This window comes from Chrysemys picta, chromosome 12, assembly GCF_011386835.1.
Source record: "Chrysemys picta bellii isolate R12L10 chromosome 12, ASM1138683v2, whole genome shotgun sequence".
Lineage (NCBI taxonomy): Eukaryota > Metazoa > Chordata > Testudines > Emydidae > Chrysemys > Chrysemys picta.
The window spans coordinates 3,492,852-3,513,898 of NC_088802.1; the positions used below are offsets into that span (position 1 = coordinate 3,492,852).

Sequence of the window (21,047 nt, forward strand, 5' to 3'; positions counted from 1 at the left end):
CCTGGCCCGCTCGGCCTCATACGGGGTGTTGTCAGACGTCACCAGCGTGGTGCTCTGTTCTTGTTCGATGATAACAGTCGGCTGCGTGCGTGTGTCCCCTCAGTGTGCTGTCCCGGCTCTGCAGACCCCGATACAGCAGACCCCAAGAGAACCCCCAATGACCTCTGTTAAGGTCCGAAGGCCCCCGGCCAGGTTTATTGTCAAACGACGCACAGGAATAGTTCCCTACAGACTCTACAGGACATACTACGAAGATGTGCCCCTGACAATGGACCGGCTCAGTCAGTGGCGGGACTCTCCACTGCCCCCTAGGCCTGACCCAGACACCGCCCCGGGGGTGAATTCTTATACACAGGTACAAACGTAGAAAGGTGCCGCCACTCACCTTGTACAAGTTGGTTCAAACAAAACAACCCCATCCATTAGGGTTACCATCCGTCCATATTTCCCCGGACATGTCCGGCTTTTGCGTCTCTAAATAGCCGTCCGGGAGGAATTGGTAACAAGGTTAAAATGTCTGGGGGGGTTTTCTCCCTCGCCTCCCTCCCTCCCTCCCTTCCATGCACAGTGCGGCTGCTGATTGGGTGGCTGGGCCGATTGAGCAGCTCCCATTGGCCTCCAGCAGCCAGAGCCCTCCCCTGCTCCCCCCTCCCTCTGTCTGCAGCCCTGTGTAACACACAAACCGACACATCAGGCAGCGTGTTTTGCCTACACGTGGAGCCAGAATGGTAAGGGGAGTCCAGGGGTGGGCAGTCAGGGAGCAGGGGAGTGTTGGATGGGTCCCCGGCCTCCACCTGCCACTCCCCCCGCGCAATCCCCCCCAGGGCCGGCTCTAGGCACCAGCAAAGCAAGCAGGTGCTTGGGGCAGCAAATTTGCAGGGGCGCAAGAATCTAGCCTGGGAGCTGAGAACCAACAGGGGGCTCTGGGAGCTGTAGTTCCTTGGTTAGCTCCCTGCCTATAGAGCCAGCCCTGGAGCAGGGAAAGAACTACATTTCCCAGCATTCCCTCGGCCACAATTAAGAGGAAAGGGAAGGAGTGTGGAACTGAAATCTGCAGCTTGCTGTAAATGGTAGGGACAGAGCCAGCTCTAGTTTTTTTGCTGCCCCCCACCCTGGGCTCCCCCCGCACCCCTGTGTTGCCCCAGCCCTGGACTCTTCTCCCACCCGCACCCCCTGCTGCACCAGCCCTGGGCTCTCTACAACCCTGCCACCCATGCGAGTGGATAAGGGTCAGGGGACAAGAAGCAGGGGGGTTGGGGTTCTGAGGGGGGCAGTCATGGGGTGGGAAGTGGGAGGGAGTGGATGAGGGCGGGGCAGGGGCGGAGCTAGGGCGGGGCTCCCCCCCCCAGTGTCCTCTTTTTTGATTGTGGAAATATGGTAACCCTACCATCCGTCATATTGTCCTTTTGCCCTGTCTTTAGGCTGGGTCAGCCTGTTCCTTGTTACCTGCGTGGAATGTGCCCGTAGTGGAGTTTTCTGGTACTATCCTGGGACATGTTTATATCTCTAGTGCCCAGGACCTTTTCGGTATGTGTCTTTTTGCAGCATCAGCCCTTTCCTTGCCAGCGTCTGTGAGCAGGGCCTGCCTCTGCTAACAGAAAGCAAAGTTAAGCTGTGAGCCAAAGTCTTAACCCTTACTTTAGCTCAGGCCTTAGGCCTCATGCTGGGCCTCTGGTACAGGTGTTTATGTTTCAGGGCCTCATCTTACTACACCAGAGGTGGGAAACTACAGCCTGCGGGTCACATCCGGCCTGCGGGACCATCCTACCCAGCCCCTGAGCTCCCGGCCAGGGAGGCTTCCCCCGGCCCCTCCCCTGCTGTCTCCCCTCCCCCGGAGCCATGCTGCTGCATGGGAGGGGTTGTGCGCTCTGGGGGGGGGGCAGCGCGTCTAGCTTCGACCAGGCGGCACTGCTCTGAGCAGCACGGTAAGGGGGCCAGGAGGTTGAATAAGGGGCAGAGGTTCAGGGGGGAGCAGTCAGGGGACAAGGAAAGGAGGGGTTGGATGGGGGTGTGGTCTGGGGGAGTGATTAGGGTCGGGGGATCTCAGGAGGAGGTGGTCAGGGGACAGGGAGGAGGGGAGGGTTTGGAAGGGTCAGGGACTCTGAGGGGGGCAGTCAGGAGACAGGGAACGGGGGTGTTGGATAGAGGGTTAAAAAAAGAACTAGCTAATTTAATCAAGGCTAGGTCCATCAATGGTTATTAGCCAGGCTGGGCAGGGATGGTGTCCCTAGCCTCTGTTTAACAGAAGCCGGGAGCGGCCAACAGGGGATGAATCACTTGATGATTCCCTGTTCCGTTCATTCCCTCTGGGGCACCTGGCATTGGTCATTGTCGGATGACAGGATATTGGGCTGGATGGACCCTTGGTCTGACCCGGTCTGGCCGTTCTTATGATACCTCAAGTCCTGTAATTAGGAATATCTTGCTGTATTATCTCCTGATTCTTCTATACTTACATATAAACATAAAATATGGCTATAATTGGTGGTTTTATATCTTTTTATCTTTCTTTATATAGGAATTAGGGCTGTCAAGTGATTAAAAAAATTAATCGTGATTAATCACGCTATTAATCGCTCTGTTAAACAAACATAGAATACCATTTATTAAAATATATATATATATATCAATATATTGATTTCAGTTACAACACAGAATACAAAGTGTACAGTGCTGACTTTATACTTATTTTTTATTACAAACATTTGCACTGTAAAAAAGAAATTTCAATTCACCTCACGGAAGTACTGTAGTGCAATCTCTGCATCATGAAAGTTGAACTTACAAATGTAGAATTATGTAAAAAAAAAAATAACTGCACTGAACAATAAAACACTGTAAAACTTTAGAGCTCACAAGTCCACTTGGTCCTACTTCTTGTTCAGCCAATTGCTCAGACAAAGACCTGGTCTACGCTGGGGGGTGGGGGGATCGATCTAAGTTACGCAACTTCAGCCTCATAAATAACGTAGCTGAAGTCGATGTACTTAGAGCGACTTTCCGCGGTGTGTTCACTACGGTGAGTCGGCTGCTGCCGCTCCCCCGTCGACTCTGCCTGCACCTCTGGCGGTGGTGGAGTACAGGAGTCGACCGGAGAGCACTCGGGGGTCGATTTATCGCGTCTAGACTAGACACGATAAATCGAGCCCTGCTGGATCAATCGCTGCCTGCCGATCCGGTGGGTAGTGTAGACATACCCAAAGACGCATTCAGTGCTGGGGGAGGACGGGGGAGGAGGGAAGGAAGCAATGACGTGTGCAGGAGGAGGGTGAGGGAGGTGTCTTGCTGCCGCTTCTGGAAGGTGGTTTCTGTAACCAGGGAAAAATTAAATCTACGTGAACCCGAATGTGCCTCTGTTTCCCTTTTACAGGTACAGGGTCTTGGCCTTGCTATCAGGGTCTATCACCTGAGGAAGCAGCTCCTGTGTCCCACCCTCCCTCACACGTGTGGTGTAAGAAAAGAGGAGAGACAAAAGTAACGTTTGAAAGAGGGGAGTGTTGTATGAAGGGTTGATTACAAGACAGGGGTAAGGAGAAAAGCGTAAGCAACACAAACACTCCGCAACCAGTGGACTGCAACCAAGGAGCTTGAAGCTCAGGCCCAATTTACCCCTCCCTTGGCAACAAGAACAAAACAGATCCAACCCCCTCTATGGCCCCTGCTAATCCCATGTCATCTCTGGGCAGGGCAGATGGTGGCGAGTGGTGGGTGCAGGACGTTCTGCCCTCGGCCGAACGCCGGCCTTTGGGGAGAAACGCTGGATCTCGGCTGCTGGATGGTGACAAGCGGCTGGGCCCGGAGCTGCGGATGGACCAAAGGACCCTGGGTGGCAGGTCAGTTGTTGGTGTCACAGGATCCTTCCCAGCTCTCGATCCGGAGACCCGGGCAATAGCCTGACCGCACACGGCTGCCCCCCGGCCGGACAGCGCTGTGAAGACGGGGCACAGTTCTTTATAAGGCATGAGTGGCGGGAAAGCTCTGAGGGGACGGCAGTTACAAGCCACTTCCAACCGGTTTGAACCAGCTGTTCGCGCCACAGCTTTGGCTCCCTAATTTTCCTGCCTCAGGGGACAAAATGGAGATTTGACTCCATTTCGAAAAGTCCCAGAGTCCATATTGATGAGGGGGGAAACCATATAAAAAAACCTGATCCTAGACATTTAAAATAACTTATTATATAAAATCATCAACATACTGGGCTCGCCAGGCTGGCCTCCTTTTACTGAGCTAGGTGGGCTCCCTTCCGCTGAGCGAGCCCTTGTTTGCAAGGGAGGGTGGATGTTACCTCAGGGACTCGCCGTACTGCAGGGGAGGAGAGGCTGGTGCAGGGAGGCTGAGCTCACCAGGCCATGTTCTCTGTGGGGTACCCCGGAGCGAGCGGCCGGCTAGAGCAGTGGGGCACGACGCAGGGGGGTTGGTACCGGGAGTGAGGGGCCGGACGGGAACAATAGGGGCCGGGCTGGGTAGGGTGATGATACGTCCCGTTTTGGCCAGGACAGGCCCCTTCTCCAGCTCTGTCCCGGCCGTCCCTCCTTCTTCGCCAAACGTGGGCGTTTGTCCCGGCTGCCAGGCAGAGCAGAGAGAGGCGGCTGCTGCCCAGGGTGAGCTGAAGGCAGCAGTGCCCCTGCCCGCCAGCAGGGAAGTGGAGAATTTGCTGTTGGCGGGAGGTGCTGGCTTCACAGCTGAACTCTGGGCGGTGAGGAGCTTCAGGGCGGGGGTCCACCTCAGCTGGGGGAGGCGTGGAGCTCGGGGGGGGGGGGGGGAAGATCAGCCCCTGAGCTCGGGATGGGGGTCAGTCCCAGCCCAGGCAGCACGGGACTCGGCGGGGGAGGGGTCAGCCCCAGCTGCAGGCGGCATGGGGAGGGCGGTGCGGGCGAGCCCTGCTAGCGGGGTGGGGGGCTGCTCCGGCGAGCCCCTGGCTGTCCTGTTGTTACCCCACTGTCTGTCACCTCGTCCCTTCCCGCCCCCTGGTGGCAGCGTGTGTTACTGCGCCTGACCAGACAGGTTTTTTGGAGCAGCCCCTGCTGGCCTCCCACCCTGAGGGTCTGCGATTAACGCGGGTTAAAAAATGTAACACATTAATTGTGCTGTGCGTTAATCGCAGGTGTTAATGGCAGTTAATTGACAGCCCTAATGGGAATTAGATACAGTTTCCTGTCAGCTAATTTCTAAGTAATAATCTGCAAAAAACCTCAATCGTTTTCAGGTGCCTAAGGAGCTCCTGGAATCACAGTTAAAGTTGCCCCCCCCCAAATCTGAAATGGCCCCCTGGGCTCCTACCATGGCCTGATTCAGGCCTGGCCAGGGGTGGGACCGCGGGGGGAGAGGAGGAGCAGGGGGCAGGGCCCCATGGCGAGTGGAGCTAAGGCCCACCTCAGCTCTGCCCTGGGAAGACGCTTCCTCTGCCTGACCTGTGCTTGTCTGTCTGGTTGTTTGAAGGACCGTGTGCTGTGGCTGGCAGTTGGAAGCTGTGAGCTTCAAAGGAAGATTTGAAAGCTAGAAGCCTCTGGTAATTGGCTGAGCCTTAATCGGTGGGTGGGGCTATCGAGAAGGCCAGGGCTTTATAAAGCAGTGCACAAGCCACCAGGGAGCTTTGTGAACATGGGCTGTTAACAGGGAGTTTGGAAGGGGAGTGGGAAGGGGACAAGGTTCACTTGCTGTTCTTTAAAACCTGTATCCTAAACTACATTCAGAACTTCTTGATTTAAACAAAACCCTTTCATTAACTAGGTAGCTGCAGGAGACAATGCAGGCAGAAGCCCAGCAGCAGAGTGGGAGCTACCCAGTTTATTGCGCTGAGTGCAGAATGTCTGATTACCTGCCCTGTGGGCGGGTAGCGTATGTGTGCATTCGGTGCAAGGAGCTCCTGCCCCTCAGAGACCACGTACGGGCTTTGGAGGCCAGGATGGCGGAACTGGAGGAGCTAAGGGAGGCAGAGAGGTATGTTGATGAGGCTTTCCGGGACACTGTAGAATTGTCCCACCTCCGGTCAGACAGCCCCTGCGCTGTTGAGGAGGATGAAAGACCCAGGGAAGCAGAGGGAAACCTTCCCATAGTTGGGACCCTCCTTCCAGATGATGCTGGGGTTACCTCTCGCACTGAGGTTACCTCTCTGGGGGAGGGAACTCCAGTTGCTAGGAAAAGGCGGGTATTAGTATTGGGAGATTCGATCATTAGAAACGTAGATAGCTGGGTTTGTGATGACCGGGAGACCCGTATGGTGACTTGCCTGCCTGGTGCGAAGGTTGCGGATCTCTCGAGGCATCTAGACAGACTTGTGTGTAGTGCTGGGGAGGAGCCGGTGGTCGTGGTACATGTAGGTACCAATGACATAGCGAAGGGTAGGAGAGATGTCCTGGAGGCCAGATTTAGGCTTCTAGGGAAGAGACTGAAATCCAGGACCTCTATGGTGGCATTCTCAGCAATGCTCCCAGTTCCACGCGCAGGGCCAGGTAGGCAGGCAGAGCTTCAGAGTCTCAATGCGTGGATGAGATGATGGTGTAGAGAGGAGGGGTTTACATTCATTAGGAACTGGGGAAACTTTTGGGATGGGGGGAGCCTATACAGGAGATATGGGCTCCACCTAAACCAAAGTGGAACCAGACGGCTGGCACTAAACATTAAAAAGGTTACAGAGCAGATTTCAAAAATAGGAGATGGGGAGTGATGAGCTGCCAAAATATTAACAACCGGTTCCCTCCTCCTCACCCCACGAGGGGGTTGTGCCCCCCATCCCCCAGGACTCCTGCCCCATCCACCCCCCTTCCCTGTCCCCTAACTGCCCCCTGCCGCCCCATCCAACCCATCCTCTCATTGCTGATGGTCCCCCAGGACCCCTGCCCCATCCAACCACCCCTTCTCTCTGTCCCGACTGCCCCTGGAACCCCTGCCCCTGACTGCCCCCCACCGCCCCATCCAACACTCCTGCTCCTTCCTGACTGCCCCCCAGGACCCTTGTCCACATTCAATTGCCCTGTTCCCTGCCCTCTGACTGCCCCGACCCTAATCCACCCCCTCCCTCTATCCAACACCCTCTCCCTGCTCCCTGCCCCCCTTACCGCGCTGCCTGGAGATGGGGGCCAGGAACTGGGGGCCGGGAGCTGCGGGCACCGGGCCGGAGGCCGGCCCGAAGTTGGAGGCCAGGGGCCGTGCCGCCTGGCTGTAGGCACCAGCAAAGCAAACACCTGCTTGGGGCAGCACATTTCCAGGAGCGGCATCACTGTCTGGCTAGGACCCGGGAGGAGCTGGTGGGAGGAGCTGGGCTCAGGCCCGCAGCAGGAAGTGACTCGCAGCCGCTGCCGTGACTCTGGCTCCAGGCTCCTGGCGAGATCCCCGAGCCCCGGCGGCTGGTGCTGGGAGCCCGGAGGGCAGGTGAGAGACCCGCCCCCACCCCCGGTCACACCCGGGCTGCAGGGGGGGGTTTGGCCCCAGGCTGCTCCCAGCAGAGCTGGCTGCGATTCCCGCCCTGGGCCCGGGAAAGCTGCCGCCAGCCCCCGGTGTGTGCGGGGCGGGGGGAGCCAGCCCGGGCCGTGCAGCCCCGAGCACTCAGCAGACAGACCCCCAGTCATGAGTGTGTCTGAAAATAATAAACTGGGAGCTGTGTGTGTGTGTGTGTGTGTGCGGGGGGTGATATTTGTGGTGAACGAATTCCCCTCTGGCTGCTGGGTGGGGCAGCCCCTCACCCCCTCCTGCCTCAGGGGTGGGGGAGCTGCCCTTGTATCTCTCCCTCTCATTCTCCTCGCTTCCTTCTCTGTTTTCTCCCTTCCCCAGCCAGTCTGCTCTTGCTCTCAGTCTCCCCCCAGCCTTCCCTCATCCCCCCTTTCCTTCATGGTGCCCCCACTCAGTTTCCCTCTATTGCAGCCCTGTTCCCATCCGCCCCATACATTTTCCCTCATTTCCCTGCATTGCCCCAGTCTCCCTTCAGCGCCCCCATCCCCTTCCCCCCCTCCTGCCCCTCCTACATTCCTGTTCCCCCCCTTATCTGCACCCCCTCCCCTCTTCAGCACTTTCCCACTCCCCCCCCCCCCCTTGGATATGTCTATGGTTATGTGCTGCATAACTTTGCTGGTCAAATTCTCTGTTTTCATTTTTTTTTTTAATTTTAAACAGTCAGAAAAAATTGCAAAGTGCAAATGTGTAAAAGCCACACACAAAAAACGGGGGGGGGGGAGAGTTTTTTTTTTTTGCTTGGGGCGGCAAAAAACCTAGGGCCAGCCCTGCCTGTTGCATGAGGTCAGGATCATCCCGGATGTCCCCATTTTTTGTCCCTCAGAGATAACCCTATGCAGCTCTGCTATTTCCTCCCCATTGGAGCAGATCAGGAACTAACCTACTGCACTAAAGGCTACAGGAAAGGCGGAGGCCAGCTCCAATTCTTGACAAACATTGAAGAGGAAAGTGAAAGTAATATTTTTTCTTTTTCACAGCAGCCATCATGTCAGCTACAAACCCTGTGCAGGAGCTCCGGGATGAGCTGGTTTGTCCCATCTGCCTGGAGCCCTTTAAAGACCCAGTGATTCTAGACTGTGGGCACAATTACTGCCAAGCCTGTATCACCGACTGCTGGGGGGGGTCGGGCACAGGAGTGTGCCCCCAGTGCAGGAAATCTCTCCCCGGGGGAAAGCTGAGGCCTAACAAGCAGCTGGAGGCGGTGGTGGACAAAGCAAGAGACCTAGACGGAGAATGCGAGAAACATGGAGAAAGTTTGGATCACTTCTGCAAGCAGGACCAGACCCTCCTCTGCATGATTTGCAAAGAGTCTCGAGAACACAGAGCTCACACAGTCATTCTTGTTAAGGCGGCTGCAGAGGAGTTTGAGGTAGGACATTTGGTTAGAAATCAGAGATGGGGATAGATCGATTTGGGCACAACTCCCCCCTGCTTTTGCACTTTGCTCAGTCATTTACATTGAAGAAAAGTGGGTATAAAATGCTACTGGATCCGAACAGTAGCATTTGATCTCAATTTTTCACAGGTGTATGTGACTCTGCAAAGCAGGGTGTGGGGCACAATCAGGATTATTTTATCTGCCTCTTCCCACAGGGTTCTCCCTTCTCTGGTACTAGGGTGACCAGAAATTCCAAAATTCCCGTCCCAGCTGCTGCTGTTGAAGGTGAAGAGGACCAGGCGGGGCGTTTTGTTTGATAAAGATTTCCGGGGTTGGGGATTTTGTAGAAGCCCTAGGAATAGACAGTCTTTACCCCCTATGTTCCTTTTAATTCTTTCTACAGGCCTGTTCTTTGTATGCTTTAATCATATATTTTTATTATTTTATTGCCTTATTTCCACCTCTGAGTTTTTCTGCTCTATTTTCCCCCTCTCTCACCTTAGTCCTTGTTCTTCCTAACCACAGTTGGTTGGGAAAAAAAAAAAAAAATCTCCTTCCTAGGAGATTTTGGGGAAAAAATCTTTAAAAAACAGACAAACAAAAATCCCACAGAAGTGTTATGAAAAACTATCCGTTTTCAAAAAAGTTTAAACTTAAAAATGTTTTTGTTTCTCATTTTCAAACAACCAAAAGAATTTCAGTTTGATTTTTCAGAAAGAAAAGAGAGAAAATTTAAAAGAAAAATAATTTCCTGCAAAAAAAGAACAATTTTCTCTAGAAAGCCTCCACTCCTTCAAAAAGTGGATGAATTTTTTTTTGAGCTGTTTTACTGCTTACTTTCCACCCAGGTCCTTCACACTGCACCGCCATCCCCCCCAGTCGCTCGCTCCTCTCTCCAGCCAGGTGAAATGCCCTACTAAAATGACACCCCTGCAGCCCTCCCTTCTCCCAGGAAGTGACTGCAGACTCCTTCTCTGCAGCTGCCTCTCTGTCATCTTCCTGTCTTTATAAACCCAGCACAGCCCCTTCCTCGTGGGATCCCCCATTATTCAGTCAGGGGATTCCTTAAACCACCTGATTCCCCTCAGCTGAGCCTGTCTGGTTAATTGGCCCCTTTTCTGAGCCTCCATTAACCCCTTCAAGGCAAGTGTGAAATGAACACCCCATCACAGGAAGCCCCTCCCCATATATTTCTAATGCACCCCCCCCCCCCCCCCCCCAGGTCCCGTTTTAAGGCTGACGGGTATTTTTAAGGTCACTTTTAAAGCTGAAGTAATTTCTTTGGGATTGTTGCAGAAGCAACTTCTGAGTCATCGGGATCGTGTTCAGCATGTGAGAGACGAGCGAGGGAGACGGGCAGCTGCTGAAGAAAGGGAATGTCAAATTCTACTGGTAAGTGTCCACTCTTCATCCTGATCATTAATAGTCACCTGTGTTAATAATAGTCCCTGTCATAGGATGTACCTCTAGAGCGCTCCCTGGAGGTGGAGGAGGGGGCATATCTCTCTCATCCCAGATGTCCTCCCCTGGCAGTAGGAGTGGCTGTGGAGTCAGTGTGGGGTGCACACTCTGGCTGTATGTCTTAGGAAGGCGGCTTCCGCAGCTCCCTTCTGCTTTTGTCCAAAATAAAAAAGGCAAACAAAATAATCCTGCAGCCCACAAACCAGTCCAGGCTCCCCCCGCTGTGCTTCACAGGGTGAAAGGTAAGTAGTCTCTGAAATGGGGCTGGGCTCCCAACCCGCTGTGTGTGTGTCCTCGGGGCGCTAATGACAAGAACAAAGTAAAGATGGTCCCTCTACCTCCCCGGAGGGTCCAGGTGGCAGATGCTTTTCAGTAGCTCTCTGGGCTCTGTGGGGCTGAGGGGCTGTAGTTCTGCTTCCCGCTGGATGCCAGTGTGGCCTACGAGCCCCCTTTGAAGGAGCAGCCCCCCCCCCCCCGCGGGTTCGACAGACCTCACAGGTGCGTGGGCTTGGGGTTGCCCCTCCTTCCTCTCTGCGTTTCAAAACGCTGGGCACTAAAACAACTCCCATTAAAGTCACTGGTTGCTGCTGGGTGCTCAGCACTTTTGAAAAATCGTACCTCTTAAAGCTTCTCTGTACAGTGGAGATACTAGCACTGTCCCACCTCCCAGCGGTTGTGTGAGGTGCCCAGATGATGGGGCCCAGATAAGCACCATAGAGAACTTCCTTATTTGGAAGCCTAAATAATAATGAGTGTAAATCCAGGATTTAACACCTACAGACCGTTTGGAGCCAGAAGTGGACAGGGAACTTAGCAGAGAGGTTTCCTCATCACAATCATTTTAAACAATCCCATTCACACCTTGCAATTTGCCATCACACAGGGAATTCCCCCCACTTGGGTGCAGCTGGGTTTGTGTTCTTTGTCTACACTACCAAGTTTTGTCACCAAAAACTGCCTTCTCTTCTGCAGACTAAATAAGCCCAGCTCTCTCAGTCTCTCCTCGTAAATCATGTGCTCCAGCCCCCTAATCATTTTTGTTGCCCTCCGCTGGACTCTCTCCAATTTGTCCACATCCCTTCTGTAGTGGGGGGCCCAAAACTGGACACAGTACTCCAGATGTGGCCTCACCAATGCCAAATAGAGGGGAATAATCATGTCCCTCCATCTGCTGGCAACGCTCCTACTAATACAGCCCAATATGCCGTTGGCCTTCTTGGCAACAAGGGCACACTGCTGACTCATATCCAGCTTCTCGTCCACTGTAATCTCCAGGTCCTTTTCTGAGAACTGCTGCTTAGCCAGTCAGTCCCCAGCTTGTAGCGGAGCCTGGGATTCTTCCAGCAGTATCCCACAATGCCTGCCCTGATCGCTCTGCTCCGTGTTTTGATCTCTGCTGCCGTGCAGGCATGTGCCCCTCCCTTTCCAACCTCCGGGGATGGTATGTGTTCACGGCAGTGCTTTAACGGGGCTGTGTAGTCGCGGCACTGGCGCTAGCTCTCCCAGCGCTGTGAAAAAACCACCCCCGTGTGGGGAGTAGCTCCTAGTGCTGGTGCACTGTCTACACTGCCACTTTACAGCACTGAAACCTGCATTGCTTGGGGGGGTGTTTTTTCACACCCCCGAGTGAGAAAGTTTCAGTGCTGTAAAGTGGCCGCGTAGACAAGGCCTGAGTGTGCTGTTCTCTTTGGGGAACAAAGAGCAGACTGCTGTCGCGGGGGGTGGCGGGGGAGAGACTGCCCTGCAGCTTTGACATTGCTCAAGAGCTCACAGAGCTACTCATGATGCCCCTCCCGGCAGCTGAGGGGAACTCGGAGGGAATCACAGAACCACAGGCAGGCAGACAGAACGGGCTGCTTCGGGAGAGTCAGCTCTGCCCAGCAGTGCTGGGGGCTGACATGGGGGGCGGGGTGTCCCCCTGCCTCAGGATAGGTCGGTCAGCTTGCTGTCTCCCCCGCCCCAGACGCACCACTCTCCCTCCCTCCCCCACCCCCACCCCCCGCACTTCAGTTGGAGAAGGATGCCCCTGGAAGGCTGGGACTGAAAACCTGCATCATGTGACGCTGTACCTGCCCCATGAGGCACTGCAAACCCTTCCCAAAGCACCCGGTGGCCAGTTGCATGATGGGATAGCTACCCACAATGCACTGCTCTCTGTGTCGATGGAAGAGCTGCTAGTGGGGATGCACTCTGCCTGTGCACATCCAACAGCGGTTTTAATTAAAGCGGTGTAACTTTTACCGACCAAACTTTGCAGTGTAGACAATCTCTTAGAGAGGCAGCCGTCACATGACCAGTCCCAGTTGTCAGCCCAGCCCTTCTCTGGCAGCTGGGGTTTGAAGGCAAGTTTCCTTCCCAGTGCAGCAGCTGCTGCTGCTAAGTGATGAACTGGGTTTCCTCTTCTTCTTCTAGGCCTGACACACCTTGCTGGTGTGACAAGACGGGCTCCTTGAGCCCAGAGCATTCCTGGCCAGTGCGGGGTTTGTACACCCATTGCAATATTATGGTTCATGTTATGTATGTATAATATAGGTACATAATATTGAAATAATATTTAAGTCAAAACAAAACGCTTCAACTGACACTGTCAAAAGGCAGTTTTTTTCAGATTGTTTATTTCATGGGAAATTTTGAAATTTCGACTTTTTGTTCCCATTCAGAATGGGATTTTTTTGGAAGTGTCAGAATTTCCCGTGGAATGTAAATTACAGTTCCCAGCAACTCTACTAAATATCGACTTAGTAGCTGAACTTTACGTTCTGACTTTTAAAAATCTTGGGACTGGTGATTTGGGGCCAGAGTATCAGTAAAATCTTTGAAAAATACCTTCAGTGGAAGATGGGGGCCTAATTCTTAAGTGCTTTTCGAATTCCCTTTCTTTTGGATCTATGCTCCCTAGAAGAATCGCACAGGTAGGCGCCGTGTGCTGAAAATTGTGTTTAGACACCTCCAAGTGAGACTGGTTCCAATATGATGTGTAAGGGCCAGAGGGCTATGCCAATGTACCCCCACTGAGGATCCGCTCCCCCCCCCCCCCCCCCCCGCCCTCCCAAGTTCTGCCCTGTCTTAACAGGGCTCAGTCTCTCACAGCTAAAATGCAGTTGCTACTAGGGAAGGGGACCTGGGAATCCTGCTTCACTTTGTCACAGGCCCATTTATATCTGTTCATGACAGAAACAGCTGGAACGCCAGAAGCAGGAGATTGCATCTGAATTCAAGCAAGTGCACCAGGTTTTGAAGCAGGGAGAGCAGCTCCTATGTGACCGCCTGGAAGGCGCGATACAGGACCTTGGGAAGACGAGGAATAAAAATACTACAGGGCTATTACTTCTCGATCACTGCATAGCTGAGATAAATCAGACGTGCCAGCAGCCGGGGATTGAACTCCTCAAGGTAAGACAGGTCAAAAAAATTTCCAATTTCCATAAGTGCTTAAATCACTTTTGAAAAAGAGACTTAGGCTCCTAAATCAATTGGGTGTTGCAGCGCCAAGCCTAGCAATGCCTAAATACCTTTAAAAATCTGGGTCTCAGTCAATATTAGGGCCCCATTGTGCCGGGTGCTGCACAGACACACAGCGAGAGACAGTCCCTGCCCCAGCTGAGATCAGGGCCCCGTTGTGCCGGGCGCTGCACAGACACACAGGGAGAGACAGGCCCTGCCCCAGCTGAGATCAGGGCCCCGTGGTGCCGGGCGCTGCACAGACACACAGGGAGAGACAGGCCCTGCCCCAGCTGAGATCAGGGCCCCGTTGTGCCGGGCGCTGCACAGACACACAGTGAGAGACAGTCCCTGCCCCAGCTGAGATCAGGCCCCGTTGTGCCGGGCGCTGCACAGACACACAGGGAGAGACAGTCCCTGCCCCAGCTGAGATCAGGGCCCCGTGGTGCCGGGCGCTGCACAGACACACAGTGAGAGACAGTCCCTGCCCCAGCTGAGATCAGGCCCCGTTGTGCCGGGCGCTGCACAGACACACAGGGAGAGACAGTCCCTGCCCCAGCTGAGATCAGGGCCCCGTGGTGCCGGGCGCTGCACAGACACACAGCGAGAGACAGTCCCTGCCCTGAAGAACTTATAGTGTAACTAGTAAAGATCATGTGCAGCTGCAGGGAATTGTTGAGGGAACAAACGTGCACAGAAGAAGTGTGCAGACCAGTAGAATTGCCGAAAGCGTGTAGATCTTTGATTTCAGTGCAGCACAGCTGTTTACACTGTGTTTGAATGTGGCCCGGTGTGTATTATATACAGAACATGCATGTGTCTGAGGTGCCATGGTATTAAATGCAGTAAAAAAACGTAACTGGATATTTATATATTGCACCAAATTGTCACACACACACACACACACACACACTCTGATTCTATCCAACAGTCACACACACACACACACACACACACACAGTCTGATTCTATCCAACAGTCTGACACACAAGATATTTTGATTCCATCCCGCATTCACACACAGAGATACACTTCCTGCTGTCATAATTTCCAATTCTCTCTGTGAGCTTCTCTGGCCCCCTTCTCTATCTCATCTGTTAAAATGATTAGCAATGAAATAGTTAATGCTGACGTCAAATTGTAATCATTAGGCTTCAGGGTCAACAACCAGTGAGACTAAAGAAGGGAGTTCTTTCCCCTCAGAGCTATTGTTTCAGACTCTCTGTAGACTTGGCTCCATTGGTCACACTTTTATCACCGTTAGAAAGTTTTTTTAGCATCCACAAAGGCTATAAACGTACCTTTTTTTCCTAATCAAGGCTGAGATTCTGCAGTATCAGGATATGTCATGCAGGCCCCATTACTATATCAAGCAGACCAGATATTTGACAGCCCTGCCATAGACGAACAGATGGAGGCGGACAGCTTAGATAAATGGTAGAGATGGCTGAATTAAAAGGGGGGGGGGAAGGAGTGGCATCATACATTTTTCCTTGATTATGATTTTTAATATTTAAATTCAAAATTAAAAAAATTCTCACCTACTGCACGGTTGGTCAAATAAGAGGGGGAAATTCGGCAAAAATTTCTCATGTCATCTAAAAGCCAAAATCTAAAAAAATTCAACTAGCTCTGACATAAACAATAATAATACTTAATAACTCCTGGCTCTTCTCTAGAGTTTTCCATCAGTAGCTGTCACAGCACTTTCTGAAGGAAGGTCAATATCTCTATCCCTATTTTACATATGGGGAAACTGAGGCACAGGGAGAGGAAGTGACTTGCCCAGGATCACCCAACAGGGCTCTGGCAGAGCTGGGGAGAGAACAGAGCCACACATGAAGTTTTCAAACATGCCCAATTTCCTATAGGAACCAAAATTAAAGTCAAAGTGAGTCCTCTGCCTAGGAGGGATTTCAGGTTTGTGACCGATGAGCTGAGTTTCTTTTTGTTTCCTTTTCCCTTTCTAGGACATTGACAGCACATTAAGCAGGTATGTGTCTCCTTAGTCAGCTTCATGCTTCGTCACACTGGGGAAAGGGTGCAAAGCCCAGCTGGAAATGTATAATGCCCCTCCCACCTCATCCTCCTCGTGGCTAAGAGGATGGAACAGGGACGTAGGAATTACCAGAGCAGATCAGACCAAGGGCCCATCTAGCCCTCTGGCTTGTCCTCTGAAGCATGAATCCTAGGAATGAAGATGCTGCTTATTGTGGGCTTGAATACTGGTCTTATGATATGGGACAACAAGGGTGAACAGTCTGCTCAGTAAAGATCATCTTGAGCATCTAGTGGCCCTGACCTGAGGCCAGGAGGCCCAGGCGGGGGCTGAGCAAGGGGCCCCGAGGTGAGAACTCCTCATGTTTAGGGCCCTACCAAATTCACAGCCATGAAAAATGTGTCACAGACACTGAAATCTGGTCTCCCATCATGAAGTCTGGTGTTTTGTGTGCTTTTACCCTATACCATGCAGATTTCATGGGGTAGACCAGCATTTCTCAAATTGGGGGTCCTGACCCAAAAGGGAGTTGCAGGGGGGGTCACAAGGTTATTTTGGGGAGGGGGGTCTCAGTATTGCCACAATTACTTCTGCGCTGCTGCCTTCAGAATTGGGCGGCTGGAGATGGTGGCTGTGGACTGAGGGCCCAGCTCTGCAGGCAGCAGCACAGAAGTAAGCGTGGAAATACCACACCAGGCCCAGGCCATCCTTACTGCTGCGCTGCTGCTGGTGGCGACGCTGCCTTCAGAGCTGGGATCCCGGCCAGCAGCCACCGCCCTCCGGCCGTCCAGCTCTGAAGGCAGCACCACCACCAGCAGCAGCGCAGAAGTAAGAATAGCGGTACTGCAACCCGCCCCCCAATAACCTTGAGACCCCCCCCCCACAACTCCTTTTTGGGTCAGGACCCCTCCAATTACAATACAGAGACATTTCAGATTTAAATGCTGAAATCATGAAATTTACGATTTTTAAAATCTTACGACCGTGACAATGACCAAAATGGATGGTGAATTTGGTAGGGCCCTAATCATGTTCTATATTAGCTCCTTTTAACTCCCAAGTTTACATTGTTATACGTACTAAATAACGTACCGGGCCAGCGTGCTCAGAGCTTGTGCTCGCCCCGGTTCTGACTTCCCGCTGGGTGGATTCAGCAATTAGGATGGAGCATTCTGACAGGAACCGCGTTCTGTCTGCGTTAGGTGTGAGCAGGTGAAAGGGGAAGAGGAGACGCCTGTTGATTCTTTGACTGAAGTGAAGAGCAGAGTGCAGGCTCTCTCGGAAAGCCGGAAAGTTCTACGTGATCTGCTGAACAATCTCAGAGGTAAAGTTGTGACGGTAATGTTACTGCTACTACTAAAAATTAATAAAAGTATTCCTGGTGGGCCTTTGGATTTTAAAATATTTGCTAGTGTGGTTCCCAGTAGTGATCACTTGAGGGTTTGAGTCCCACTCACACTCAAGTCCTGGTGAAAAGCTTAAAGGCACCTTTAATTGGGTGCACAGACAGCAGGTGAAGCTTTCCCTTGGGGAGGCTCGCCCCTGCCCCACCTCTTCCAACCGAGGCCCCGCCTTTTCCAGCTGAGGCCACGCCCCCACTCCCACACCCGCTTGCTGCTCTCAGCTGCCCCCCCCATGGCCCCAGTCAGGGTCAAGCTCTCAGCCTCGGCTGGGACCGTGGCCGAGCTCTCGGCCCTGGCTGGAGCTCTGAGCCTGGAGCCCCTCCCCTGTTCCACCCCTTCCGCCTGCAGCCCCGCCCCGGCTCCACCCCTTCTCCACAGCCCCGCCCCTGTTCCCCCCCTTCTCCACTGCCCCATCCTCATTCAGCCCCTTTCCTACTGCTCTGCCCCTGTTCCACCCCCACTCCGCTTCTTCCCCTGCCCGAGGCCCTGGCCCCGCAAGTGCAGCCCCGACCATGTCCCCACCCCATCCCTCCCCTTCTCCACTGCCCTGCCCCCGTTCCACCCCCACTCTGCCTCTTCCCCCGCCCGAGGCCCTGGCCCCCCCACTGCAGCCCAGAAACTGGAAAAGCCCTGGGGCCACGGCAGCTCCAGCCTGGGGATGTGGCAGGGGGAGATTTTTCCATAGGCCCCAAATCTGCCACTGCTCCCCCCACATCTTATCGGTTACCTTTCAGTTCAGTTTTTCCAACTAAGCCACATTCTTTCAAGGCCTCCCCACTGCTGCTAACAGGCCCTGAATTTCACACAAACTGCAGAGCATGTATTTGCTTTAGCCAAGCTATTGTAACCCTTTATATCCTGATCTAATCCTCCAGTGGGCAGCCCCTGCGTAAACCCAAATACGGGGAGTGCAAAGACAGCTTAATGCTCAGCCCCCTGTTCGCCCCCAAACACAGGAACAGCGTAACCGGCCCTCGGGATCCGATAGTAACAATATTCTACCACAGCAATGAACTGGGCTGGAACTCTTCCTTATTGATTGTTTAACATTTAGATTCTGGTAGCGCCTGGAGGCCAAGCAGGTCAGGGACCCTTTGTGTCAATGACAGGCCCTGCTTCAGAAAGCTCACTGTTAAATGGGGCACAAACGATGGTTCTGAGTCTCAGTCTCTCTTATTCCCAGTGAAATTGGCTCCAGAATTGGGTCCTCTTGAAAACGTCTCATCTGAGGTTCAGAGACAAGTGAGTGGTGAAGACCCAACGGAGGATGTGCCGGACAGCCCTAAACAAGAGGACACTTCTGTTTGCCTGCTGGACTATGAGGTATTGTATTCTGTGGCTGTTCGGGGAGCCAGGTGCCAGGAATGGGCGTTAGTGGTCGTCAGAAAGTCTAGAGCAGATCCGCAGTAGGTGTAAACGGGTGTAACTCAATTGAAGACAAATGGATTGAAGTCAGTGACGCTTCTGTGGTCGACACCAGTTGAGGATCTGGCCCTTTGAGTCCACTAGGGATGTTACTAGTGTAAATCAAGTCTCTGTGGAGGGTGATAAGGTGCTACATGTGGAATCTAACTACGTCAATGAAATGTTTGCAGTAGGGCTGAGTGAAAGTCAGTGTTTCTGTTTGATAGATCCACATTTGTTTCCATCTTGAATCAGGATGAAAAGTCAACATATCCATTTTTTTTCACTGAATGGAAAGTTCTGAAAAATTTTGATTTGGAAATGTCCAAACATTTAATTTCCAGTGAGTTTTGACATTAAACTGCATCTACCTTTGATGACTGCAGTGCCTCATGGGAACTGTAGTTGGGTGCTTCATGCCCCCATTCTCCCTTATGGGCCTGGTCCCCTTTTTGGACTACATCTTATGATGCATCTCAGTCGGAGGTGGGAATGCAGTGCATCGTGGGAGATGTAGTCCACCCATGTGCCTGGCCTACAGGGGAGAATGTGGACATGAGGCAACTGAACTACAACTCCCATGGGGCATTGGAGCATGTTAGGCAGATGCAGTTTAATGTCTAACTGACTCAAAACAAAATGTTTTGATTCAGGTTTCAGTGGTAGCCGTGTCAGTCTGTAGCAGCAAAAAAAAAAAAACCAGGAGTCCTTATGGCACCTTAGAGACTAACAAATTTATTTGGGCATAAACTTTCATGGGCTAGAACCCACTTCATCAGATGTATGAAGTAAAAAATACAGGCGTAGGTATAAATACATGAAAGGATGGGGGTGCTTTACCAAGTGTGAGGTCAGTCTAACAGGATACCAAGGGAGGAAAAATCACTTTTGAAGTGGTAAGAGAGTGGCCCATTAGACAGTTGACAAGAAGGTGTGACTAACAGTAGGGAGAAATTAGTATTGGGGAAATTAAGTTTAGGTTTTGTAATGACCCAGCCACTCCCCGTCTTTATTCAGGCCTAATCTGATGGTATCCAGTTTGCAAATTAATTCCAGTTCTGCAGCTTCATGTTGGAGTCTGTTTTTGAAGTTTTTTTGTTGAAGAATTGCCACTTTGAGGTCTGTTGTTGAGTGACCAGAGAGGTTGAAGTGTTCTCCTACTGGTTTTTGAATGTTATAATTCCCGATGTCAGATTTGTGTCCATTTATTCTTTTGCATAGAGACTGTCCGGTTTGGCCAATGTACATGGCAGAGGGGCATTGCTGGCACATAATGGCATATATCACATTGGTAGACATGCAGGTGAATGAGCCCCGGATGGTGTGGCTGATGTCGTTAGGGCCTGTGATGGTGTCCCTTAAATAGATATGTGGACAGAGTTGGCACTGGGGTTTGTAGCAGGGTTTGGTTCCTCGGTTGGTGTTTTTGTTGTGTAGTTGCTAGTGAGTATTTGCTTCAGGTTGGGGGGCTGTCTGTAAGCGAGGACTGGCCTGTCTCCCAAGATCTGTGAGAGTGAGGGATCGTCCTCCAGGATAGGTGGTAGATCGTTGATGATGCGCTGGAGAGGTTTTAGCTGGGGGCTGTAGGTGATGGCCAGTGGTGTTCTGTTACTTTTTGTTGGGCCTGTCCTGTAGTAGGTGACTTCTGGGTACCCTTCTGGCTCTCTCAATCTGTTTCTTCACTTCACCAGATGGGTATTGCAGTTGTAAGAATGCTTGATAGAGATTCTGTTTGTCTCTGGGTGTTTGTCTCTGTCTGAGGGATTGGAGCAAATGTGGTTGTATCTTAGAGCTTGGCTGCAGACAATGGATCATGTGATGTGGTCTGGATGGAAGCTGGAGGCATGTAGGTAAGTACAGCGGTCAGTAGGTTTCCGGTATTGGGTGGTGTTTATGTGACCATCACTTATTTGCACTGTAGTGTCCAGGAAGTGGATCTCTTGTGTGGACTTGTCCAGGTTGAGGTTGATGGTGGGGAGGAAATCATTGAAATCTTGGTGGAATTCCTCAAGGGCCTCCTTCCCATGAGTCCAGATGATGATGTCATCAGTGTAGCGCAAGTAGAGTAGGGGTGTAAGGGGATGAGAGTTGAGGAAGCGTTGTTCTACGTCAGCCATAAAAATGTGGGCATGTTGCGGGTACCCATAGCAGTGCCACTGACTTGAAGGTATAAATTGTCCCCAAATCTGAAATAGTTGTGAGTGAGGACAAAGTCACAAAATTCAGCCACCAGGTTTGTCATGATGGTATCGAGGATACTGTTCCTGATGGCTTGTAGTCCATCTTTGTGTGGAATGTTGGTGTAGACAGCTTCTACATCCGTAGTGGCTAGGATGGTGTATTCTGGAAGATCATCAAAGGATTGTAGTTTCCTCAAGAAGTCAGTGGTGTCTCGAAGATATATGGGAGTGCTGGTAGCGTAGAGCCTGAGGAGAGAGTCTACATAGTCAGATAATGCTGCTGTCAGGATGCCTGAGATAATGGGGCATCCAGGATTCCCAGGTTTATGGAT

The 21,047-nt window shown here is 52.2% G+C and overlaps 1 protein-coding gene across 2 annotated transcripts in view; it reads left to right on the forward strand.

Annotated features, from left to right (window-relative positions):
- The first annotated feature begins 1,036 nt into the window (after positions 1 to 1,036).
- Positions 1,037 to 21,047, forward strand: part of LOC101931660 (E3 ubiquitin-protein ligase TRIM39-like) — a 36,169-nt gene continuing 16,158 nt past the window's right edge. The window contains exons 1-8 of one of the 2 annotated variants that reach the window (XM_065564117.1): positions 1,037 to 1,070; positions 3,371 to 3,833; positions 8,427 to 8,818; positions 10,124 to 10,219; positions 13,463 to 13,681; positions 15,700 to 15,722; positions 16,931 to 17,052; positions 18,315 to 18,454. In XM_065564117.1, coding sequence (XP_065420189.1) covers positions 3,692 to 3,833; positions 8,427 to 8,818; positions 10,124 to 10,219; positions 13,463 to 13,681; positions 15,700 to 15,722; positions 16,931 to 17,052; positions 18,315 to 18,454 — 1,134 coding nt within the window. In that variant the 5' untranslated portion in view covers positions 1,037 to 1,070; positions 3,371 to 3,691. Of the gene's footprint in view, positions 1,071 to 3,370; positions 3,834 to 7,083; positions 7,372 to 8,426; positions 8,819 to 10,123; positions 10,220 to 13,462; positions 13,682 to 15,699; positions 15,723 to 16,930; positions 17,053 to 18,314; positions 18,455 to 21,047 lie in introns of those variants that run through there. The other variant, XM_065564118.1, reaches the window with a different exon arrangement.